We start from the raw sequence: 27359 nt of genomic DNA, 5'->3' as shown, positions 1-27359 counted from the left end.
ACTGTGTTAACAAACCTCCAGATGAGCTTCAATGCCATACAACACTCCTTCCGTGGCCTCCAACTGCCCTTAAGTGCAAGTAAAACTAAATGCATGCTCTTCAACCGATCGCTGCCCGCACCCGCCCGCCCGTCCAGCATCACTACTCTGGACGGTTCTGACTTAAAGTATGTGCACAACTACAAATACCTAGGTGTCTGGTTAGACTGTAACTCTCCTTCCAGACTTATATTAAGCATCTCCACTCCAAAAGTAAATCTAGAATCGGCTTCCTATTTCGCAACAAAGCATCCTTCACTCATGCTGCTAAACTTACCCTCGTAAAACTGACTATCCTACCGATCCTTGACTTTGGCGATGTAATTTACAAAATAGCCTCCAAAACTCACCAAAGCCCCATATACTTCCCACCACTGCGACCTGTATGCTCTCGTTGGCTGGCCCTCGCTTCAAATTCGTCGCCAAACCCACTGACTCCATGTCATCTATAAGTCTTTGCTAGTTAAAGCCCCGCCTTATCTCAGCTCACTGGTCACCATAGCAGCACCCACCCGTAGTCACGCTCCAGAAGGTATATTTCACTGGTCACCTCCAAAGCCAATTCCTCCCTTGGCCACCTTTCCTTCCAGTTATTTGCTGCCAATGACTGGAACAAATTGCGAACATCACTGAAGCTGGAGACTCAAATCTCCCTAACTTTAAGCATCAGCTGTCAGAGCAGCTCACAGATCATTGTACCTATACATAGCCCATCTGCAAATAGCCCATCCAACTACCTCAGCCCCATATTGTTTTTTTGCTCCTTTGCACCTCAGTATCTCTACTTGCACATTCATCTTCTGCACATCTATCACAGTGTTTAATTGCTAAATTGTAATTACTCCTCCACTACGGCCTATTTATTGCCTTACCTCCTTAATCTTACCTCACTTGCACACACTGTATGTAGAGTGTATGTTAGACTGTATGTTTGTTTATTCCATGTGTAACTGTGTAACATTGGAGATTTATTATTTATTTATTATTTTTCATGAATCCCATTATTACCTTAATTACATTAATAGCTCACCAGTCACCTCTCTAGACATCCAGGTTAACTCCCACAATTTTCAAATGCTCCAGCTTAGCAGCGTCTGTACTTAATAGAGCGTCAGTTTGACATAGAGGACCTACAGGTACCTCACTCCATTGTCCGCTTGAATAAAATACAAAATTGTAGCTAGCGAGAGGGAGATCATGGAGGTTATTTTTAATAGGTGCCTTTTGTAAATGGCTAATTTGCATCAACTACTGTACCGTCACTAAAACCACCACTTTGGTTTTGAATATCGACGTTCTGGCATGTCTGCCTCATGATTTGGTGAGAGAGGGTCTGAAGAGGACCCACTCCTCATCGAAGTTGACAAAAGAGTCAGTCATTGAAACCAGACCTTAGTCACTGTATCCAAGGGTCAGCTTTTCGAGAATATCAGTCACCTTGAAAAAGAACAAACCTAGAGTACCTGAAGGGAAATATTAGCCCAGTCCCAGATCAATTTGTGCCGTCTTGCCAGCTTGTACAGTCATTGTAACACCAATTTAGCAAGACATCACAAACAGATCTGAGACCAGTCTAGGGCAGTACAGCAAAAACCCCACTGGAAGACATAAGTAAAATGTTGACAATACAGTAACTAACAGGTACTGTACACCCTTCACTGCCTCTGGTGAGAGACAGCACAAACAGATCTGAGACCAGTCTAGGGCAGTACAGCATAAACCCCACTGGAAGATATAAGTAAAATGTTGACAATACAGTAACTAACAGGTACTGTACACCCTTTACTGCCTCTGGTGAGAGCCGTTTGAATCACAAATAACATCATACATTTACAGAGCACAGTGGAAACCACTGATGCACAATAAAGCCTTGCGACTGAGGATTAAAACCCCTATGCCTCAATTTGCATCTAAATAAATAAAAACGTACCTTGCATGTTAACGTTCAACTGCATCTCAATATGCAAGCCAGCAGATAGGGGAAAATAAACTTGTTTCGTGTTGCCTTGGAGACAGTGGTCGTTTTACACATTCATTTTTATGCTATTACACATTTTCTTTCTCTGGGTTTGTTTATGTTTCGTTCAGGGCCTGTACTACAGTCCTATGCCACTACTGGATATAGATATTTATATTTGCATATACACTACCAGTCAAAGGTTTTAGAACACCTACTCATTCAAGAGTGTTTCTTTCTTTTTAACATGTTCTACATTGTAGAATAATAGTGAAGATATCAAAACTATGAAATAACACATCTGGAATCAATCCCCCGACCTCAACCAAATTGAGATGATTTGGTATGAGTCGGACCGCAGAGTGTAGGATAAGCAGCCAACAAGTGCTCAGCATATATGGGAACTTCTTCAAGACTGTCGGAAAAACATTCCAGGTGAAGCTGTTTGAGAGAATGCCAAGAGTGTACAGAGCTGTCATCAAGGCGAAAGGTGGCTATTTGAAGAATATAAAATATATTTTGATTTGTTTAACCATTTTTTGGTTACGACATGATGCAACTTTGGTTTTAGAAGTGGGGGAGGGGCAGATGATTATTTATACATCACAGTTGATAGCAACATCTACAATTGAAGTCGGAGGTTTACATACATCTTAGCCAAATACATTTAAACTCAGTTTTTCACAATTCCTGACATTTAATCCTAGTAAAAAGTGCCTGTCTTAGGTTAGTTAGGATCAACACTTTATTTTAAGAATGTGAAATGTCAGAATAATAGCCTATTCAGCTTTCATTTCTTTCATCACATTCCCAGTGGGTCAGAAGTTCACATGCACTCAACAAGTATTCGGTAGCATTTACTATAAATTGTTTAACTTAGGTCAAATGTTTCGGGTAGCCTTCCACAAGCTTCCCACAACAAATTGGGTGAATTTTGGCCCATTCCTCCTGACAGAGCTGGTGTGACGGAGTCAGGTTTGTAGACCTCCTTGCTCGCACACGCTTTTTCAATTCTGCCCACAAATTTTCTATAGGATTGAGGTCAGGGCTTTGTGACGGCCACTCCAATACCTTGACTTTGTTGTCCTTAAGCCATTTTGCCACAACTTTTGAAGTATGCTTGGGGTCATTGTCCATTTGGAAGATCCATTTGCGACCAAGCTTTAACTTCCTGACTGATGTCTTGAGATGTTGCTTCAATATATCCACATCATTTTCCATCCTCATGATGCCATCTATTTTGTGAAGTGCACCAGTCCCTCCTGCAGCAAATCACCCCCACACCATGATGCTGCCACCCCCATGCTTCACGGTCTGTATGGTGTTCTTCGGCTTGCAGGCATACCCCTTTTTCCTCCAAACATAATGACGGTCATTATGGCCAAGTAGTTCTCTTTTTATTTCATCAGACAAGAGGACATTTCTCCAAAAAGTACAATCTTTGTCCCCATGTGCATTTGCAAACCGTGGTCTGGCTTTTTTTATGGTGGTTTTGGAGCAGTGGCATCTTCCTTGCTGAGCAGCCTTTCAGGTTATGTCAATATAGGACTCATTTTACTGTGGATATAGTGTCACGCCTTGGTCATTGTATTTTGTGTTTTTGTTATATGTTTGGGTAGGCCAGGGTGGGACATGGGTTTATATGTTGTTTTTCATATTGGGGTTTGTAGTATTTGGGATGGCGGCTGATTAGGGTTGTTGTATAGGCTTGGCTGCCTGAGGCGATTCTCAATCAGAGTCAGGTGATCCTCGTTGTCTCTGATTGGGAACCGTATTTAGGGAGCCATAGTTTTGCTTTGTATTTCGTGGGTGATTGTTCCTGTCTCTGTGTTGTGGTCACCAGATAGGCTGTAATAGTTTCACGTTCCGTTTTGTTGTTTTTTTGTATTTAGTATCAGTTATTTAATGTACGCGTTTCTTTCATTAAAGTCATGAGTAACCAACACGCTGCATTTCGGTCCGACTCTCTTCCTTCAACAGACGAACGCCGTTACAGAATCACCCACCACTCACGGACCGAGCAGTGTGTAAACTGGCAGCGACAGCTTCAGCAGCGAAAGGAGGACGTTATGGACGGTAGAGGCATGGAGTATACGACGTGGAAAGAAATCGACAGATGGGCGGTCAACCCAGAGAGAGTGCAGGCGCCCGCCTGGGATTCGCTTCAGCAGTGCGAAGAGGGCTACAGGCGAATGGAGTCAAAAAGGAAAACACGGCGACGCAGAGCGAAAACCGAAAGTAACCCCCAAATATTTATTGGGGGAGAGCGCAGAGAGAGAGTGGCTGAGTCAGGAGTCAGACCTGAGCCTACTCTCCCTGTTAATTGTGAGGAGCAGCAATATAAGGACTTCTGGTCTTGGGAGATGATATTAGACGGAAAAGGACCGTGGGCTCAGCCTGGAGAATATCGCCGTCCCAAGGAAGAAATAGATGTGGATAAAGCGGAGAGGCGCTGGTATGAGAAGGCAGCACGGCAACGCGGTTGGAAGCCCGAAAAGCAGCCCCAAAAAATTATTGGGGGGAGGCTAGAAGGGAGTATGGCTATGCCAGGTAGGAGACCTGCGCAAACTCCCTGTGCTCACCGTTGGGCTAGAGAGACCGGGCAGGCACCGTGTTATGCTATGGAGCGCACAGTGTTTCCAGTGCGGGAGCATAGCCCGATGCAGCACATACCAGCCCTTCCTATTGGCCGGGCTAGAGTGGGCATCGAGCCAGGTAAGCTTGGGCAGGCTCGGTGCTCAAGAGCTCCAGTGCGCCTGCACGGTCCGGTCTATCCAGAGCCACCTCCACACACCAGTCCTCCGGTAGCAGCTCCCCGCACCAGGCTTCCTGTGCGTGTCCTCAATCCAGTACCACCAGTTCCAGCACCACGCACCAGGCCTTCAGTGCGCCTCGCCTGTTCAGCGCAGCCAGCGCTTTTCTCCTCTCCTGCGCTGTCGGAGTCTCCCGCCTGTTTAGCGCAGCCAGAGCCTGTCTCCTCTCCTGCGCTACTGGAGTCTCCTGTCTGTTCAGCGCTATCAGAGCCTTCCTTCTCTACAGCGCTGCCGGAGCCTCCAGCCTGTATGGAGCAGTCAGAGCTATCAGCCTGCATGGAGCAGTCAGAGCTGTCAGTCTGCATGAAGCAGCCAGAGCTGTCAGTCTGCATGAAGCAGCCAGAGCTGTCAGTCTGCATGAAGCAGCCAGAGCTGTCAGTCTGCATGGAGCAGTCAGAGCTGTCAGTCTGCATGAAGCAGCCAGAGCTGTCAGTCTGCATGAAGCAGCCAGAGCTGTCAGTCTGCATGAAGCAGCCAGAGCTGTCAGTCTGCATGAAGCAGCCAGAGCTGTCAGTCTGCATGAAACAGCCAGAGCTGTCAGTCTGCATAGAGCAGCTAGATCCGCCAGACAACCAGTCTCTTCCAGATCTGCCAGACAACCAGTCTCTTCCAGATCTGCCAGACAACCAGTCTCTTCCAGATCTGCCAGACAACCAGTCTCTTCCAGATCTGCCAGTCAACCGGTCTCTTCCAGATCTGCCAGTCAACCAGTCTCTTCCAGATCTGCCAGTCAACCGGTCTCTTCCAGATCTGCCAGTCAACCAGTCTCTTCCAGATCTGCCAGTCAACCAGAATCTTCCAGATCTGCTAGTCAGCCTGAATCTTCCAGTTCCGCCAGCCAGCCAGGATTTACCAGAGCCTACTACCTGCCTGAGCTTCATCTCAGTACTGGGCTTCATCTCAGTACTGGGCTTCCTCTCAGTACTGGGCTTCCTCTCAGTACTGGGCTTCCCCTCAGTCCCTGGCTGCCCCTCAGTCCCGGGCTGCTTCTGTCCCGAGCTGCCCCTCTGTCCCGAGCTGCCCCTCTGTCCCGAGCTGCCCCTCTGTCCCGAGCTGCCCCTCTGTCCTGAGCTGCCCCTCTGTCCCGAGCTGCCCCTCAGTCATGAGCTGCCCCTCAGTCCAGTGGGGATCTGGCTGAGGACTATTAGGCCATGGTCGGCGGAGAGGGTGGATTATCCCAGGACGCGAAGTGGAGGAACAAGGACATTAATGGAGTGGGGTCCACGTCCCGAGCCGGAACCGCCACCATGGACAGACGCCCACCCGTACCCTCCCTATGGTTTGAGGTGCGTCCGGGAGTCCGCACCTTAGGGGGGGGGGGGTTCTGTCACACCTTGGTCATTGTATTTTGTGTTTTTGTTATATGTTTGGGTAGGCCAGGGTGTGACATGGGTTTATATGTTGTTTTTCGTATTGGGGTTTGTAGTATTTGGGATCGCGGCTGATTAGGGGTGTTGTATAGGCTTGGCAGCCTGAGGCGATTCTCAATCAGAGTCAGGTGATCCTCGTTGTCTCTGATTGGGAACCGTATTTAGGGAGCCATAGTTTCGCTTTGTATTTCGTGGGTGATTGTTCCTGTCTCTGTGTTGTGGTCACCAGATAGGCTGTAATAGTTTCCCGTTCCGTTTTGTTGTTTTTTTGTATTTAGTATCAGTTATTTAATGTACGCGTTTCTTTCATTAAAGTCATGAGTAACCAACACGCTGCATTTCGGTCCGACTCTCTTCCTTCAACAGACGAACGCCGTTACATATAGATACTTTTGTACCTGTTTCCTCCAGCATCTTCACAAGGTCCTTTGCTGTTGTTCTGGGATTGATTTGCACTTTTCGCCCCAAAGTACATTCATCTCTAGGAGACAGAACGCTTCTACTTCCTGAGCGGTATGACGGCTGCGTGGTCCCATGGTTTTTATACTTGCATACTGTTGTTTGTACAGATAAAAGTGGTACCTTCAGGCGTTTGGAAATTGCTCCCAAGGATGAACCAGACATGTGGAGGTCTTCAATCTTTTGGGCTGATTTCTTTTGATTTTCCCATGATGTCCAGCAAAGAGGCACTGTGTTTGAAGGTAGGCCTTGATATACATCCACAGGTACACCTCCAATTGACTTAAATGATGTCATCAGAAGCTTCTAAAGCCATAACATCCTTTTCTGGAATTTTCCAGGCTATTTAAAGGCACACTCAACTTGGTGCATGTAAACGTCTGACCCACTGGAATTGTGATACAGTGAATTATAAGTGAAATAATCTGTCTGTAAACAATTGTTGTAAAAATGGCTTGTGTCATGAACAAAGTAGATGTCCTAACCGACTTGCTAAAATCATAGTAGGTTAACAAGATATTTGTGGAAAGGTTGAAAAAACTAGTTTTAATGACTCCAACCTGTTTGTAAACTTCTGACTTCAACTGTATATATATATATATATATATTTATATATATATATATTTTCTTTAATTCGGATAAACACTCCAAACAGCCTACCAGACCGCTCGGATGGCACACCGTTGCCTCCTTTCTTATCACATTCCAATGCTAAGACTGGGGGAGACAAACATTTCAGAATGGGGAGGCCTGACCCCCCCCCCGTCCCCACTGAAAATTGCACCCCTGGATTCATCCTGTGTTTACTGTCTGTCTTTATGACCTCTGATGTACAGTCTCTAGCACATCCATCTGAGACCATGTCATGACGGCATGTCACAGAAAGTCACATTGGACAAAGCGACATCATTGGCTTTGACTGGATTTACCCAACTGTAAATTAAACTTTACTCAGGAAAATGTGAAAGCTGAGGCAGGGATTGATATGATTGATATGTATTGCATGTGGATGGGAATCTGGGAATGTGCTTCTGATAGCATTCACATAACTGGGAGGTGGGGGCACACACACCTTACCGCCAATCATCAACCCCCTAACCAAACCACCCAGCAAATGAAACCCATACTTGATTGATCTCAGAGTAACCTATAGGGTTTACTGTTCTCATAATTGGTGCCCCACAGCAACAATATTGCCTCATAAATAAGAGTGTGCTAGTGATGAAATATTAATGTATAGAAACAAAATACTCTTAAAGGGCAATTCCGCCACTTTTCAACCTCACATTCATTTTCTCCAGCACCAGACGGCATTTCCATGATCTGTGGTGAAAAAAGATAAGAATAAAGTTCCTAAAATATTATTCTCTGTGACAATACAGGGTAGAATTAAAATCAGTGATTTTTTAAACGTTGCTAGAGAGTTGCTAGTCAGAGGAGTTGCTAGTCAGAGGAGGGTATTTTCAATGCGAATCTCATAGTGTTTGAAAATGACTTCTTAAAAATGCTTTCACTTTTGATGATGTCATCGGGTAGAGCTTTTTGACTTTATATTTTTTACCCAACAAAATGCTGAAGTTTTCACATACTCAGACACTGGTATTGTGCTGGAAATAATGACAATGAGGTTGAAAAGTGGTGGAATTGCCCTTTAATGGGGAGAATTTGAGAAAATGCTGCAGGCTCCTCGTTCCAATGCCAAGCGACAGCCATTGATTTAAGGTCCATCTCAACACAGAGGGTACATCTAGATCAGAGGTGGACAATCACTTTGGCTCGAGGGCCACATTGAGATTTCAAAATTCAGCCAAGTACCAGACTATTTTATTTACGGACCAATTTGTTTGTCAAAAGCAATTTGCGGGCCAGAAAAAGGGCAGTGGGGGAAATTATTATTTTGGGTTAAAAAACATTCCAGGCCACTCATGAGTTTCTAAAACTAGATAGAAAGCATGTAGGAATTATAAAGGACGTATAAATTTTCAAATAATTTCCCCCATTCCCTTTTTTTTAACTCCAACCTCCCGTGGGCCGGATTGAACGGGCTGTGGAGTAGTCCGCGGCCGTGGTTTGCCTACGCCTGATCTAGACTTTCAGTTGCATGGGCAGGCAGGTCCACAGGTCCACAGACGTGCAAATTCACACGCACACAGGCTAATGCGACCCCCTCCTTAAAGGTTAATTAGCTGTGTGTGGTAGCTAACAATACAGGAGTACACTGTCAATGGTGTTATTTGTTTGTCTATGTTATTGATTAGGTCAGCTTGTTTTCTCACAGCACATTTTGCCTCCAATGCCCACCTCCCATTGCCTGGCAGACAGACACACACGACCAGCCCCCCCAAACAGTAAGCACACTCATGATAGTGAGCAGTGCGTGGCCAGCGAGGGAGCTCAGATCAGCCTTTTGATGTCATGCTGCTATGAGAACAGAACACAGCAGACAGCTTGATACTCATGATCATTTACTATACAGAGTTGAACCATTCTGATTCTATACAGAGTTCAGCCATCTACACAGTTCTGATTCTATACAGGGTTCAGCCATATACACTGTTCTGATTCTATACAGGGTTCAGCCATCTACACTGTTCTGATTCTATACAGAGTTCAGCCATCTACACAGTTCTGATTCTATACAGGGTTCAGCCATCTACACAGTTCTGATTCTATACAGGGTTCAGCCATCTACACTCTTCTGATTCTATACAGGGTTCAGCCATCTACACTGTTCTGATTCTATACAGGGTTCAGCCATCTACACTGTTCTGATTCTATACAGGGTTCAGCCATCTACACTGTTCTGATTCTATACAGAGTTCAGCCATCTACACTGTTCTGATTCTATACAGGGTTCAGCCATCTACACTGTCCTGATTCTATACAGAGTTCAGCCATCTACACTGTTCTGATTATATACAGAGTTCAGCCATCTACACTGTTCTGATTCTATACAGGATTCAGCCATCTACACTGTTCTGATTCTATACAGGGTTCAGCCATCTACACTGTTCAGATTCTATACAGAGTTCAGCCATCTACACTGTTCTGATTCTATACAGGGTTCAGCCATCTACACTGTTCTGATTCTATACAGGGTTCAGCCATCTACACTGTTCTGATTCTATACAGGGTTGAGCCATCTACACTGTTCTGATTCTATACAGGATTCAGCCATCTATACTGTTCTGATTCTATACAGAGTTCAGCCATCTACACTGTTCTGATTCTATACAGGGCTCAGCCATCTACACTGTTCTGATTCTATACAGGGTTCAGCCATCTACACTGTTCTGATTCTATACAGAGTTCAGCCATCTACACTCTTCTGATTCTATACAGGGTTCAGCCATCTACACTGTTCTGATTCTATACAGGGTTCAGCCATCTACACTGTTTTGATTCTATACAGGGTTCAGCCATCTACACTGTTCTGATTCTATACAGAGTTCAGCCATCTACACTGTTCTGATTCTATACAGGGTTCAGCCATCTACACTGTTCTGATTCTATACAGGGTTCAGCCATCTACACTGTTCTGATTCTATACAGAGTTCAGCCATCTACACTCTTCTGATTCTATACAGGGTTCAGCCATCTACACTGTTCTGATTCTATACAGGGTTCAGCCATCTACACTGTTCTGATTCTATACAGGGTTGAGCCATCTACACTGTTCTGATTCTATACAGGGTTCAGCCATTTACACTGTTCTGATTCTATACAGAGTTCAGCCATCTACACTGTTCTGATTCTATACAGGGTTCAGCCATCTACACTGTTCTGATTCTATACAGGGTTCAGCCATCTACACTGTTCTGATTCTATACAGAGTTCAGCCATCTACACTCTTCTGATTCTATACAGGGTTCAGCCATCTACACTGTTTTGATTCTATACAGGGTTCAGCCATCTACACTGTTCTGATTCTATACAGAGTTCAGCCATCTACACTGTTCTGATTCTATACAGGGTTCAGCCATCTACACTGTTCTGATTCTATACAGGGTTCAGCCATCTACACTGTTCTGATTCTATACAGAGTTCAGCCATCTACACTGTTCTGATTCTATACAGAGTTCAGCCATCTACACTGTTCTGATTCTATACAGAGTTCAGCCATCTACACTGTTCTGATTCTATACAGGGTTCAGCCATCTACACTGTTCTGATTCTATCCAGGGTTCAGCCATCTACACTGTTCTGATTCTATACAGGGTTGAGCCATCTACATTGTTCTGATTCTATACACTGCCAGCTAGCCTACTTCAGCAGTACTGTATCATTTTAATCATTTTAGTCAATAAGATTCTTGCTACGTAAGCTTAACTTTCTGAACATTCGAGACGTGTAGTCCACTTGTCATTCCAATCTCCTTTGCATTAGCGTAGCCTCTTCTGTAGCCTGTCAACTATGTGTCTGTCTATCCCTGTTCTCTCCTCTCTGCACAGACCATACAAACGCTCCACACCGCGTGGCCGCGGCCACCCTAATCTGGTGGTCCCAGCGCGCACGACCCGCGTGGAGTTCCAGGTCTCCGGTAGCCTCTGGAACTGCCGATCTGCGGCCAACAAGGCAGAGTTCATCTCAGCCTATGCCTCCCTCCAGTCCCTCGACTTCTTGGCACTGACGGAAACATGGATCACCACAGATAACACTGCCACTCCTACTGCTCTCTCTTCGTCCGCCCACGTGTTCTCGCACACCCCGAGAGCTTCTGGTCAGCGGGGTGGTGGCACCGGGATCCTCATCTCTCCCAAGTGGTCATTCTCTCTTTCTCCCCTTACCCATCTGTCTATCGCCTCCTTTGAATTCCATGCTGTCACAGTTACCAGCCCTTTCAAGCTTAACATCCTTATCATTTATCGCCCTCCAGGTTCCCTCTGAGAGTTCATCAATGAGCTTGATGCCTTGATAAGCTCCTTTCCTGAGGACGGCTCACCTCTCACAGTTCTGGGCGACTTTAACCTCCCCACATCTACCTTTGACTCATTCCTCTCTGCCTCCTTCTTTCCACTCCTCTCCTCTTTTGACCTCACCCTCTCACCTTCCCCCCCTACTCACAAGGCAGGCAATACGCTCGACCTCATCTTTACTAGATGCTGTTCTTCCACTAACCTCATTGCAACTCCCCTCCAAGTCTCCGACCACTACCTTGTATCCTTTTCCCTCTCGCTCTCATCCAACACTTCCCACACTGCCCCTACTCGGATGGTATCGCGCCATCCCAACCTTCGCTCTCTCTCCCCCGCTACTCTCTCCTCTTCCATCCTATCATCTCTTCCCTCTGCTCAAACCTTCTCCAACCTATCTCCTGATTCTGCCTCCTCAACCCTCCTCTCCTCCCTTTCTGCATCCTTTGACTCTCTATGCCCCCTATCCTCCAGGCCGGCTCGGTCCTCCCCTCCCGCTCCGTGGCTCGACGACTCATTGCGAGCTCACAGAACAGGGCTCCGGGCAGCCGAGCGGAAATGGAGGAAAACTCGCCTCCCTGCGGACCTGGCATCCTTTCGCTCCCTCCTCTCTACATTTTCCTCTTCTGTCTCTGCTGCTAAAGCCACTTTCTACCACTCTAAATTCCAAGCTTCTGCCTCTAACCCTAGGAAGCTCTTTGCCACCTTCTCCTCCCTCCTGAATCCTCCTCCCCCTCCCCCTCCTCCCTCTCTGCAGATGACTTCGTCAACCATTTTGAAAAGAAGGTCGACGACATCCGATCCTCGTTTGCTAAGTCAAACGACACCGCTGGTTCTGCTCACACTGCCCTAACCTGTGCTCTGACCTCTTTCTCCCCTCTCTCTCCAGATGAAATCTCGCGTCTTGTGACGGCCTGCCGCCCAACAACCTGCCCGCTTGACCCTATCCCCTCCTCTCTTCTCCAGACCATTTCCGGAGACCTTCTCCCTTACCTCACCTCGCTCATCAACTCAACCCTGACCGCTGGCTACGTCCCTTCCGTCTTCAAGAGAGCGAGAGTTGCACCCCTTCTGAAAAAACCTACACTCGATCCCTCCGATGTCAACAACTACAGACCAGTATCCCTTCTTTCTTTTCTCTCCAAAACTCTTGAACGTGCCGTCCTTGGCCAGCTCTCCCGCTATCTCTCTCAGAATGACCTTCTTGATCCAAATCAGTCAGGTTTCAAGACTAGTTATTCAACTGAGACTGCTCTTCTCTGTATCACGGAGGCGCTCCGCACCGCTAAAGCTAACTCTCTCTCCTCTGCTCTCATTCTTCTAGACCTATCGGCTGCCTTCGATACTGTGAACCATCAGATCCTCCTCTCCACCCTCTCCGAGTTGGGCATCTCCGGCGCGGCCCACGCTTGGATTGCGTCCTACCTGACAGGTCGCTCCTACCAGGTGGCGTGGCGAGAATCTGTCTCCTCACCACACGCTCTCACCACTGGTGTCCCCCAGGGCTCTGATCTAGGCCCTCTCATATTCTCGCTATACACCAAGTCACTTGGCTCTGTCATAACCTCACATGGTCTCTCCTATCATTGCTATGCAGACGACACACAATTAATCTTCTCCTTTCCCCCTTCTGATGACCAGGTGGCGAATCGCATCTCTGCATGTCTGGCAGACATATCAGTGTGGATGACGGATCACCACCTCAAGCTGAACCTCGGCAAGACGGAGCTGCTCTTCCTCCCGGGGAGGGACTGCCCGTTCCATGATCTCGCCATCACGGTTGACAACTCCATTGTGTCCTCCTCCCAGAGCGCTAAGAACCTTGGCGTGATCCTGGACAACACCCTGTCGTTCTCAACTAACATCAAGGCGGTGGCCCGTTCCTGTAGGTTCATGCTCTACAACATCCGCAGAGTACGACCCTGCCTCACACAGGAAGCGGCGCAGGTCCTAATCCAGGCACTTGTCATCTCCCGTCTGGATTACTGCAACTCGCTGTTGGCTGGGCTCCCTGCCTGTGCCATTAAACCCCTACAACTCATCCAGAACGGCGCAGCCCGTCTGGTGTTCAACCTTCCCAAGTTCTCTCACGTCACCCCGCTCCTCCGCTCTCTCCACTGGCTTCCAGTTGAAGCTCGCATCCGCTACAAGACCATGGTGCTTGCCTACGGAGCTGTGAGGGGAGCGGCACCTCAGTACCTCCAGGCTCTGATCAGGCCCTACACCCAAACAAGGGCACTGCGTTCATCCACCTCTGGCCTGCTCGCCTCCCTACCACTGAGGAAGTACAGTTCCCGCTCAGCCCAGTCAAAACTGTTCGCTGCTCTGGCCCCCCAATGGTGGAACAAACTCCCTCACGACGCCAGGACAGCGGAGTCAATCACCACCTTCCGGAGACACCTGAAACCCCACCTCTTTAAGGAATACCTAGGATAGGATAAAGTAATCCTTCTCACCCCCCCCTTTAAGATTTAGATGCACTATTGTAAAGTGACTGTTCCACTGGATGTCATAAGGTGAATGCACCAATTTGTAAGTCGCTCTGGATAAGAGCGTCTGCTAAATGACTTAAATGTAAATGTCTTAAATGTCTATACAGGGTTGAGCCATCTACACCGTTCTGATTCAAGTGTCAAGTGTCAAGTGTTCTGAATACTTTCCAAATGCACTGTATACAGAGTTCAGTCATCTTACCAAAGCCTGGTCATAGACTAACATAGTACATGTAAATACAGGAGACTCACACATTTAGTTAAGGCAATGGTCAGGATGGATGGGTGGGCGTATAATGCAAACGTTTAGCAACCCAAAGGTTGCGATTTCAAATCTCTCATCACAGACAACAGTATTTTAGCTAATTAACAACCTTTAAACGACCTACTTGTTAGTTAACCCTTCCCCTAACCCTAACCTTAACACTTTCAACTAACCCTAACTTTAATCTAACTTCTAAACTTAAACCTAACCCCTAGCAAAAATTCATAACATATCATAGATTTTGCAAATGAGTAAGATATTGTACGTTTTGGTAATTCGCAACATATAATACGAATTGTACATCGTAACATATGGACATCCACAAATTAATACATACCATACATATTAATATGTAACATATTATACTAAATGGAGAGACACGGATTTACGTACAGAATAATAGAAAATGCTCTGAGACCAGGTTGCTTACCATGCAGGGGTTAGAGCCTAGAACATTGGATCTCTGGGTATGGAGAGGAGGATTTGATCAATATTTGCAGTCTATCAAGGCGTGCACTGCAAAGACATACTGTGATCCTAGCCAACATTTAAAAAAAGTTCATCTTGTTTTAAGAGTTTAGTAACTTCTCCTTTTTGGCTGCATCTCTGATGTTTATGAAAATGTACGGCAGTTGTAATGATTTATGTCCTAAATTCTTTGAAGTCTTCATAACATTCCACTTTATGAAAAGATGATAGAGCGCCAGTTATCCATAATTCTGCCGTCCATCATTTGTCATAATCAGAAACACAGTTTTAATGGCTTTTGTACCTCTAAAAGTCATACTAGTCTTTGATATCTTAAATGCAAAATGGAAAGACAGAGGCTCATATTAAGCTGTACTGAATGAAATGTAATGTTCCTACTGATTTAACATCTTTCAAGTTGGCTTGTCTTCTGTCCTATATTTGAGTGATGAACATCCTATGGAGTTTAGGATAATGACTCATGGATAACTCTGCTCCATGTGAGAACAAACCTTATTTTCCCAGGTGGAAATAACCCTGGAATCAAAACCACTCTGTCACTGTCAACTGTTTCAGAACTTCATTTCATTACAGCCAACTTTATATTTTGTCACACCCTGATCTGTTTCACCTGTCCTTGTTATTGTCTCCACCCCCTCCAGGTGTCACTTGTTTTCCCCACTGTATTTATCCCTGTGTTTCCTGTCTCTCTGGGCCAGTGTATGTATCCCTGTGTTTCTTGTCTCTCTGTGCCAGTGTATTAATCCCTGTTTTTCCTGTCTCTCTGTGCCAGTGTATTTATCCCTGTGTTTCCTGTCTCTCTGTGCCAGTGTATTTATCCCTGTGTTTCCTGTCTCTCTGTGCCAGTGTATTTATCCCTGTGTTTCCTGTCTCTCTGTGCCAGTGTATTTATCCCTGTGTTTCCTGTCTCTCTGTGCCAGTGTATTTATCCCTGAGTTTCCGGTTTCTCTGGGCCAGTGTAGGTATCCCTGTGTTTCTTGTCTCTCTGTGCCAGTGTATGTATCCCTGTGTTTCTTGTCTCTCTGTGCCAGTGTATTAATCCCTGTTTTTCCTGTCTCTCTGTGCCAGTGTATTTATCCCTGAGTTTCTTGTCTCTCTGTGCCAGTGTATGTATCCCTGTGTTTCTTGTCTCTCTGTGCCAGTGTATTAATCCCTGTTTTTCCTGTCTCTCTGTGCCAGTGTATTTATCCCTGAGTTTCCTGTCTCTCTGTGCCAGTGTATTTATCCCTGAGTTTCCTGTCTCTCTGTGCCAGTGTATTTATCCCTGTGTTCCCTGTGCCAGTGTATTTATCCCTGTGTTTCCTGTCTCTCTGTGCCAGTGTATTTATCCCTGAGTTTCCTGTCTCTCTGTGCCAGTGTATTTATCCCTGAGTTTCCTGTCTCTCTGTGCCAGTGTATTTATCCCTGAGTTTCCTGTCTCTCTGTGCCAGTGTATTTATCCCTGAGTTTCCTGTCTCTCTGTGCCAGTGTATTTATCCCTGAGTTTCCTGTCTCTCTGTGCCAGTGTATTTATCCCTGAGTTTCCTGTCTCTCTGGGCCAGTGTATTTATCCCTGAGTTTCCTGTCTCTCTGTGCCAGTGTATTTATCCCTGAGTTTCCTGTCTCTCTGGGCCAGTGTATTCATCCCTGTGTTTCCTGTCTCTCTGTGCCAGTTCGTCTTGTTGCCCCCAGTGTATTTATCCCTGAGTTTCCTGTCTCTCTGTGCCAGTGTATTTATCCCTGTGTTCCCTGTGCCAGTGTATTTATCCCTGTGTTTCCTGTCTCTCTGTGCCAGTGTATTTATCCCTGAGTTTCCTGTCTCTCTGTGCCAGTGTATTTATCCCTGAGTTTCCTGTCTCTCTGTGCCAGTGTATTTATCCCTGAGTTTCCTGTCTCTGTTATGCAGGTGAATGAGGACCCAAAAGCGACTTGGCGAAAACAGAGTTTAATCCAGTAAGATACTTAACAAAACAAAAGGCATAATACTACTCGTAAAGACGAGAACAGACTGGAGACTTGATCAAGAACTGCAGGTTGCCTCGGGAAGGCACTTGAACCTAGCAGACTCAGACACCTGCTCACCACGCAGCATCTGAGGGAAACACGACACGACAGGGCAAAACATAGACACAGCACGGTGAATATAGACAAGGATCCGACAGGGCAGGTACGGAAAACAAGGAGAGAAATAGGGACTCTAATCAGGGAAAAGGATCGGGAACAGGTGTGGGAAGACTAAATGATTGATTAGGGGAATAGGAACAGCTGGGAGCAGGAACGGAACGATAGAGAGAAGAGAGAGCGAGAGAGTGAGAGAGGGAGGGGAGAGAGAGGGATAGAAAGAGGGAAAGAACCTAATAAGACCAGCAGAGGGAAACAAATAGAAGGGGAAGCACAGGGACAAGACATGATAATTAATGACAAAACATGACAGTACCCCCCACTCACCGAGCGCCTCCTGGCGCACTCGAGGAGGAACCCTGGCGGCAACGGAGGAAATCATCAATAAGCGAACGGTCCAGCACGTCCCGAGACGGAACCCAACTCCTCTCCTCAGGACCGTAACCCTCCCAATCCACTAAGTATTGGTGACCCCGTCCCCGAGAACGCATGTCCATGATCTTACGTACCTTGTAAATAGGTGCGCTCTCGACAAGGACGGGAGGGGGGAGGGAAGACGAACGGGGGTGCGAAGAAAGGGCTTGACACAGGAGACATGGAAGACAGGATGGACGCGACGAAGATGTCGCGGAAGAAGCAGTCGCACAGCGACAGGATTGACGACCTGGGAGACACGGAACGGACCAATGAACCGCGGAGTCAACTTACGAGAAGCTGTCGTAAGAGGAAGGTTGCGAGTGGAAAGCCACACTCTCTGGCCGCAACAATACCTTGGACTCTTAATCCTGCGTTTATTGGCGGCTCTCACAGTCTGTGCCCTGTAGCGGCAAAGTGCAGACCTCACCCTCCTCCAGGTGCGCTCACAACGTTGGACAAACGCTTGAGCGGAGGGAACGCTGGACTCGGCAAGCTGGGATGAGAACAGAGGAGGCTGGTAACCCAGACTACTCTGAAACGGAGATAACCCGGTAGCAGACGAAGGAAGCGAGTTGTGAGCGTATTCTGCCCAGGGGAGCTGTTCTGCCCAAGACGCAGGGTTTCTGAAAGAAAGGCTGCGTAGTATGCGACCAATCGTCTGATTGGCCCTCTCTGCTTGACCGTTAGACTGGGGATGAAACCCGGAAGAGAGACTGACGGACGCACCAATCAAACGACAGAACTCCCTCCAAAACTGTGACGTGAATTGCGGACCTCTGTCTGAAACGGCGTCTAACGGGAGGCCATGAATTCTGAACACATTCTCGATGATGATTTGTGCCGTCTCCTTAGCGGAAGGAAGTTTAGCGAGGGGAATGAAATGTGCCGCCTTAGAGAACCTATCGACAACCGTAAGAATCACAGTCTTCCCCGCAGACAAAGGCAGACCGGTAATGAAGTCTAGGGCGATGTGAGACCATGGTCGAGAAGGAATGGGGAGCGGTCTGAGACGACCGGCAGGAGGAGAGTTACCCGACTTAGTCTGCGCGCAGTCCGAACAAGCAGCCACGAAACGGCGCGTGTCACGCTCCTGAGTCGGCCACCAAAAGCGCTGGCGAATAGACGCAAGAGTGCCTCGAACACCGGGATGACCAGCTAACTTGGCAGAGTGAGCCCACTGAAGAACAGCCAGACGAGTGGAAACAGGAACGAAAAGGAGGTTACTAGGACAAGCGCGCGGCGACGCAGTGTGCGTGAGTGCTTGCTTAACCTGTCTTTCAATTCCCCAGACTGTTAACCCGACAACACGCCCATAAGGAAGAATCCCCTCGGGATCAGTAGAAGCCACAGAAGAACTAAACAGACGGGATAAGGCATCAGGCTTGGTGTTTTTGCTACCCGGACGGTAAGAAATCACAAACTCGAAACGAGCAAAAACAACGCCCAACGAGCTTGACGGGCATTAAGTCGTTTGGCAGAACGGATGTACTCAAGGTTCTTATGGTCTGTCCAAACGACAAAAGGAACGGTCGCCCCCTCCAACCACTGTCGCCATTCGCCTAGGGCTAAGCGGATGGCGAGCAGTTCACGGTTACCCACATCATAGTTGCGCTCAGATGGCGACAGGCGATGAAAAATAAGCGCAAGGATGAACCTTATCGTCAGACTGGAAGCGCTGGGAAAGAATGGCTCCCACGCCTACCTCTGAAGCGTCAACCTCGACAATGAATTGTCTAGTGACGTCAGGAGTAACGAGGATAGGAGCGGACGTAAAACGTTCTTTTAGAAGATCAAAAGCTCCCTGGGCGGAACCGGACCACTTAAAACACGTCTTGACAGAAGTAAGAGCTGTGAGAGGGGCAGCAACTTGACCGAAATTACGAATGAAACGCCGATAGAAATTAGCGAAACCTAAAAAGCGCTGCAACTCGACACGTGACCTTGGAACGGGCCAATCACTGACAGCTTGGACCTTAGCGGAATCCATCTGAATGCCTTCAGCGGAAATAACGGAACCGAGAAAAGTAACGGAGGAGACATGAAAAGAGCACTTCTCAGCCTTTACGTAGAGACAATTCTCTAAAAGGCGCTGTAGAACACGTCGAACGTGCTGAACATGAATCTCGAGTGACGGTGAAAAAATCAGGATATCGTCAAGATAGACAAAAACAAAGATGTTCAGCATGTCTCTCAGAACATCATTAACTAATGCCTGAAAAACAGCTGGCGCATTGGCGAGACCAAACGGCAGAACCCGGTACTCAAAATGCCCTAACGGAGTGTTAAACGCCGTTTTCCACTCGTCCCCCTCTCTGATGCGCACGAGATGGTAAGCGTTACGAAGGTCCAACTTAGTAAAGCACCTGGCTCCCTGCAGAATCTCGAAGGCTGATGACATAAGGGGAAGCGGATAACGATTCTTAACCGTTATGTCATTCAGCCCTCGATAATCCACGCAGGGGCGCAGAGTACCGTCCTTCTTCTTAACAAAAAGAACCCCGCCCCGGCCGGAGAGGAAGAAGGCACTATGGTACCGGCGTCAAGAGACACAGATAAATAATCCTCGAGAGCCTTACGTTCGGGAGCCGACAGAGAGTATAGTCTACCCCGAGGAGGAGTGGTCCCCGGAAGGAGATCAATACTACAATCATACGACCGGTGAGGAGGAAGGGAGTTGGCTCGGGACCGACTGAAGACCGTGCGCAGATCATGATATTCCTCCGGCACTCCTGTCAAATCGCCAGGTTCCTCCTGAGAAGTGGGGACAGAAGAAATGGGAGGGATGGCAGACATTAAGCACTTCACATGACAAGATACGTTCCAGGATAGGATAGAATTACAAGACCAATTAATAGAAGGATTATGACATACTAGCCAGGGATGACCCAAAACAACAGGTGTAAAAGGTGAACGAAAAATCAAAAAAGAAATAGTCTCACTGTGGTTACCAGATACTGTGAGAGTTAAAGGTAGTGTTTCAAATCTGATACTGGGAAGATGACTACCATCTAAGGCAAACATGGGCGTAGGCTTGTCTAACTGTCTGAAAGGAATGTTATGTTTCCGAACCCATGCTTCGTCCATGAAACAACCCTCAGCCCCAGAGTCAATCAAGGCACTGCATGTAGCACCCGAACCGGTCCAGCGTAGATGGACCGACATAGTAGTACAGGATCTAGATGAAGAGACCTGAGTAGTAGCGCTCACCAGTAGCCCTCCGCTTACTGATGAGCTCTGGCCTTTTACTGGACATGAATTGACAAAATGTCCATCAAATCCGCAATAGAGGCACAGGCGGTTGGTGATCCTCCGTTCCCTCTCCTTGGTCGAGATGCGAATACCTCCCAGCTGCATGGGCTCAGTCTCTGAGCCAGAGGAGGGAGATGGTTGCGATGCGGAGCAGGGAAACACCGTTGACGCGAGCTCTCTTCCACGAGCTTGGTGACGAAGATCTACCCGTCGTTCTATGCGGATGGCGAGAGCAATCAAAGAGTCCACACTGGAAGGAACCTCCCGAGAGAGAATCTCATCTTTGACCACTGTGTGGAGTCCCTCCAGAAAACGAGCGAGCATCGCCGGCTCGTTCCAGTCACTAGAGGCAGCAAGAGTACGAAACTCTATAGAGTAATCCGTTATGGATCGATCACCTTGGCATAGGGAAGCCAGGGCCCTAGAAGCCTCCCCACCAAAAACTGAACGGTCAAAAACCCGAATCATCTCCTCTTTAAAGTTCTGGTAATTGTTAGAACAATCAGCCCTTGCCTCCCAGATAGCTGTGCCCCACTCTCGGGCCCGGCCAGTAAGGAGTGAAATGACGTAAGCAACCCGAGCTCTCTCGCTAGAGTATGTGTTGGGTTGGAGAGAGAACACAATATCACACTGGGTGAGAAAGGAGCGGCACTCCGTGGGCTGCCCGGAGTAGCAAGGTGGGTTATTAACCCTAGGTTCCGGAGGCTCGGCAGGCCAGGAAGTAACAGGTGGCACGAGACGAAGACTCTGGAACTGTCCAGAGAGGTCGGAAACCTGAGCGGCCAGGTTCTCCACGGCATGGCGAGCAGCAGACAATTCCTGCTCGTGTCTGCCGAGCATGGCTCCTTGGATCTTGACGGCAGTGTTACGAGCCTCTGTAGTCGCTGGGTCCATTCCTTGGTCGGATCCTTCTGTTATGCAGGTGAATGAGGAGCCAAAAGCGACTTGGAGCAAAACAGAGTTTAATCCAGTAAGATACTTAACAAAACAAAAGGCATAATACTACTCGTAAAGACGAGAACAGACTGGAGACTTGATCAAGAACTGCAGGTTGCCTCGGGAAGGCACTTGAACCTAGCAGACTCAGACACCTGCTCACCACGCAGCATCTGAGGGAAACACGACACGACAGGGCAAAACATAGACACAGCACGGTGAATATAGACAAGGATCCGACAGGGCAGGTACGGAAAACAAGGAGAGAAATAGGGACTCTAATCAGGGAAAAGGATCGGGAACAGGTGTGGGAAGACTAAATGATTGATTAGGGGAATAGGAACAGCTGGGAGCAGGAACGGAACGATAGAGAGAAGAGAGAGCGAGAGAGTGAGAGAGGGAGGGGGAGAGAGAGGGATAGAAAGAGGGAAAGAACCTAATAAGACCAGCAGAGGGAAACGAATAGAAGGGGAAGCACAGGGACAAGACATGATAATTAATGACAAAACATGACAGTCTCTCTGTGCCAGTGTATTTATCCCTGAGTTTCCTGTCTCTCTGTGCCAGTGTATTTATCCCTGAGTTTCCTGTCTCTCTGTGCCAGTGTATTTATCCCTGAGTTTCCTGTCTCTCTGTGCCAGTGTATTTATCCCTGAGTTTCCTGTCTCTCTGTGCCAGTGTATTTATCCCTGAGTTTCCTGTCTCTCTGTGCCAGTGTATTTATCCCTGAGTTTCCTGTCTCTCTGGGCCAGTGTATTTATCCCTGAGTTTCCTGTCTCTCTGTGCCAGTGTATTTATCCCTGAGTTTCCTGTCTCTCTGGGCCAGTGTATTTATCCCTGAGTTTCCTGTCTCTCTGTGCCAGTGTATTTATCCCTGTGTTTCCTGTCTCTCTGTGCCAGTGTATTTATCCCTGTGTTTCCTGTCTCTGTGTGTCAGTTTGTCTTGTATGTCCAAGTCAACCAGCGTGTTTGTCCCATGCGCCTGCCTCCTCTATTCTCTTTTTGCTTGTCCTCCCGGTTTTGACCCTTGCCTGTTTCTGGACTCTATACCCGCATGCCTGACCATTCTGCCTGCCTTGACCTCGAGCCTGCATGCCACTCTGTACCTCCCGAACTCTGAACTGGTTTTGACCTTTTGCCTGTTTTGACCTTTCTCTTACCTACTCCTTTTTGGATCAATAAAACTCTAAGACTCCAACCATCTGCCTCCTCTGTCTGCATCTGGGTCTCGCCTTGTGCCCTGATATATTTGCCATATCAACTGCAATCAACCTCAGATATACTATAACCATTAGGTGTTATACATATTAATGTATAATATAATTACAATATATAATACATATTAATTGGAGAGTAAAGAAACATGATAATTATGCAGGATCTTAATCACTCTCTCTGATCAACATCATAATGACAAGATTAGTGATATGACTTATATTAATAACCAGTCTTAAAAAGAACATCTAATCATCTCATTTAGAAAGTGAAATGAGGAGCTGTGGATATAGTCATGTAAAATTCACAATGTGATGAGTGGCTTCCTTATCATGCAAGTTCCACTATGTAGTTTATCATAATCTTTAGAATATGTTAGTAATCAATCCAATTTCCCATTATGATGAGTGAAATATTTGCCATTATCATATCATGATTTATCATGTTACAGTAGGTGATTTATCATAATATCAAACACCTGTTTAGAATATGTTAGTGATCCATCATCTAGCTCGTCCATGTCATCTACCATGTTCAGTAGTACTCAGATCCAAACGGTTGGAGATCCTACGTGGAATAGTGTGACAGATTACACACCAAGCTGTTCTCTACTGTGGCTTCTCTCCAACAAGTTTTGTACCACAAAAAGCATTGGAATGGCGCAGTGGTCTTTTTTTCCTCAAGGTACATCTTCCTATTCCAAATAAATGGATTCAGCTTGTTTCACTGGTGGAGCAATTGGGTCATATTGATTTTGTATCCATTACAGTTCATTTCATTACATTAGAAGCCAAATCCAAATCATCTTCCACACACTTTCAGGCAGTCAGCCAAAAAGCCCCCCAAATAATTTGTACTACAACCGCCACTACTACTTCAGGCCACTTAGTTATGAAGTAGCTCTTTGCAGGCAGTTATTTTATCTTGTTTAGCATCTAGTCCGATGTCGGGGTGCAGTTGTACAGCCACTTAGTCTACAGTGAGTTCTCTTTATCACAGACCTGCGTTTGGGTTTCCACTGCAGACGGCCTTCGCCGCCCTCTTACTTTCTACAGTCAATTTGAGCAACTGGTCTATTTGCAAAAGCTTTTGTCTTCTTAGCGATTCATTCTTCCAATTGAAATGTCTACCTTCGGTCTTCTGACCTCACCTCGAAATAACAAATTGCTTGACACTCAATCAATGAACATGAAAACAGGGGATAATGTTTTCATTCTGGGAGACGGTGGGAGAGTCATTAGACCTACATAGAGAAAAGCAAGACTTGTTCTGGAAAAAACACAGGGTGTCACAAATGATTTTATTTGTAATTATCTTTTGCAAAACTCACACTTTTCAACCGCTCACGGTGCTTTTGTGCAGACATAGGCACAGCCAGACAATCTGCACGGGTCAAATAGAAAAACACCTACGATTTAGTGGCATCACACAGTCTTGTTCCACCGTTATTAGAAAGGCATAGTTTGTCCAATGTTTATCAAGGAATTACAAAACAATTGAGGCGTCAATCATTTTTTCCAGTAATAACGCATGGTAGCCATAGGAAACACAAGGCACTGAGACCTCACAAATCAATAATCATCTATGAATCAATCAATATTGACCTTTGCTGACCCAATGTTACCTTCTGAAAAAAGCACAGTAGCAGGACATGGAACAAGGGACAGTAAACGTGCAGTAACAGTCAAGACTTGGGACACACCTACTCATTCAAGGGGTTTTCTTTATTTTTACCATTTTCTATAATAGTAGAATAAGACAACAACACTATGAAATAACACATATGGAAACATGTAGTAACCAAAAAAGTGTTGTAATTTATATATATTTTATATTCTTCAAAGTAGCCACCCTTTGCCTTGATGACAGCTTGGCACACTCTTGGCATTCTCTCAACCAGCTTCATGGGGTAGTCCCCTGGAATGGATTTAAATTAACAGGTGTGCCTTGTTAAAAGTTCATTTGTGGAATTTCTTTCCTTCTTAATGTAATTAAGCCAAATAGTTGTGTTGTGACAAGGTAGGGGCGGAATACAGAGACAGCCCTATTTGGTAAAAGACCAAGTCCATATTATGGCAAAAACAGCTCAAATAAGCAAAGAGAAACGAAAGTCCATCACTACTTTAAGACATGAAGGTCAGTCAATGCAAAACAAATGTGCAGTCGCAAAAACCATCAAGGTCAATGTTCATCATCAACTGGCTCTCACGAGGATCGCCACAGGAAAGGAAGAACCAGAGTTACCTCTGCTGCATGAGGATAAGTTCATTAGAGTTACCATTCTCTCAACCAGCTTCACCTGGAATACTTTTCCAACAGTCTTGAAGGAGTTCCCACATATGCTGAGCACTTGTTGGCTGCTTTTCCTTCACTCTCCAGTCCAACTCATCCCAAACCATCTCAATTGGGTTGAGGTTGGGTGACTGTGAAGGCAAGGTCAGTTCTTGAAATTTTCCGGATTGACTGACCTTCATGTCTTAAAATAATGATGGACTGTCGTTTCTCTTTGCTTATTTTAGCCATAATATGGACTTGGTTTTTTACCCAATAGGGCTATCTTCTCTAAACCACCCCTACCTTGTCACAGCACAACTTATTGGCTCAAATGCTATCACATCTGCTTCTGCTCCCCCTCTCTGGTGTTCGAGGGCGCTAGTCTGCCCATCATTACGCACACCTGTCAGCACCGTTACGCGCACCAGCGCCTTGTCGAACTTAATTGGACTCCATTATGTCATTGATTGCCTCCCCTATATCTGTCACTTCCTCAGTTTCATTCCTGTGTCTACATTGATGTTGTTTTGTTTCTCTTGTCCAGACACTGTTCTTGTTTAGTTTCATGTCTATTTATTAGTAAATCCTCACCCTGTACTTGCTTCCTGTCTTCCAGCGTCTGTAGTTACAGAACCGTTTCAGAATGCAGACACCACAATTGGAAGCATCAGGGAGTTTTTTGTTGGTGACGTCGGGTCTGGGTGCTGCTGCCGGAGCAACCGGAGATGCCCCAGGTGGCTCGTCGGGCTCCCATGCCTCAGCTTGCTCATGAGGCTCACAAGCATCGGCCGGGCTCGTCGGGCTCGCCCAGGTAGGACCCCAGGTGGCGCCCCTAGAAGGGGTACTGTCACGTTTGCCCCCGCTCCACCTCTCTGGCGCCAGGCTGCCCATCATTACGCACACCTGTCCCCAACGTTTCGTCCACCATCACTTCATCGGACTCACCTGGACTCTATCACATCATTGATTGCCTCCCCTATATCTGTCACTTCCTCAGTTTCATCCCTGTGTCTACATTGATGTTGTTTTGTTTCTCTTGTCCAGACGCTGTACTTGCTTCCCGTCTTCCAGCGTCTGTAGTGATTCCATGTGTTATTTCATAGTTTTGATGTCTTCATTATCACTACAATATAGTCAACATAAAGAAAAACCCTGGAATGAGTAGGTGTCCAAACTTTTGACTTGTACTGTATATATTACACATATTCTTGTATCAGACCGGAGGAACTAATTAATACTTTTCCTTTACATTTCCATAAAGTACTCTTTAGAAATACACAATAAACAACGTACACACTACAGATGTAATATCTTGTGCAGGAGTCATAATTTCTATAATGGACTCCCTTTAGAAATAAACATTTCTTAGGATGTTGAGAGCACATGTTTAACCTTACAGGGGAGTACAGTTCCTCTCCATATTACGTTTTCCAACCAGCAGGGAGTTGGTGCTACAGTCTAATGAGAAACTAATCCGTTTTCTAACATTTTGAAGTAGCAAGAGGGTGAAAACCCACCGGGCACAGACATAATTTCTACGTCTATTCCACATTGGTTCAATGTAATTTAATTTTAATGGAAACAACATTGATTCAACCAGTGGGAACCCTCCTACTGCTGAAATGAAGCCTCTTGTTAAGCACCTTGAACAACATGTGTTGTGTTTATCTTTTAATTAAAGCCGGAGAGATAGTGCATTAATATCGCACAAATGTGATGTGATTACTCAAGCCTTCTTGTCTCTTAACAAGCTACACTACATGCACAAGAAAGAGCGGTGATGTGTTGCGATTCTTACCAAGCTCTAAAGTTCGAATCTCACCATAGAGTGGACACCTAAGTGCTTTTATGTATGCCAAAGCATGTGTATACTTGAAGATAGGTGCCCAATATAAAATTATATTTTAAGTACTTATGTATGCTACAGCATGTATAAAGTACTTGACAGCACACTACAATTTTCCTACTTAGTACATTTTAACAACATGACGGCCAAGAGACTTCAAAGAAAACATTTTGTATTTCCATTTATACGGGACTTTTTCATTGGATTTGAATGACAAACAGCATATTCAAATGTTATCTATGGCTTTGGTGTTGGATGTAAACAACATACCAAGGAGCAGATGGTCTCGCTCTCCAGAGATGAGAGAACAACATGCAAGTTTGGCATTGTTTTCCCATAGTGCTTCTCCACTGAGTTTAAATGGGAAGTTTAAACCACAAGCCGACTACACCATGATAAAGATAGTGGTTCTCCACTGAGTTTAAATGGGAAGTTTAAACCACAAGCCGACTACACCATGATAAAGATAGTGGTTCTCCACTGAGTTTAAATGGGAAGTTTAAACCACAAGCCGACTACACCATG

At 46.2% G+C, this 27359-nt stretch overlaps 1 protein-coding gene across 1 annotated transcript in view; it reads right to left on the bottom strand.

Annotated features, from left to right (window-relative positions):
• LOC124001443 (extensin-like) overlaps nucleotides 1-25882 on the bottom strand; it is a 32590-nt gene extending 6708 nt beyond the window's left edge. Inside the window, exon 1 of the mRNA XM_046308175.1 lies at nucleotides 25580-25882. Coding sequence (XP_046164131.1) covers nucleotides 25580-25882 — 303 coding nt within the window. The remainder of the gene's footprint in view (nucleotides 1-25579) is intronic.
• Nucleotides 25883-27359: the final 1477 nt, after the last annotated feature.

The sequence above is a fragment of the Oncorhynchus gorbuscha genome, linkage group LG17 (assembly GCF_021184085.1).
Source record: "Oncorhynchus gorbuscha isolate QuinsamMale2020 ecotype Even-year linkage group LG17, OgorEven_v1.0, whole genome shotgun sequence".
NCBI lineage: Eukaryota > Metazoa > Chordata > Actinopteri > Salmoniformes > Salmonidae > Oncorhynchus > Oncorhynchus gorbuscha.
The sequence above is the reverse complement of the archived record's forward strand: the minus strand, read 5'-3'. Positions and strand labels throughout refer to the sequence as shown.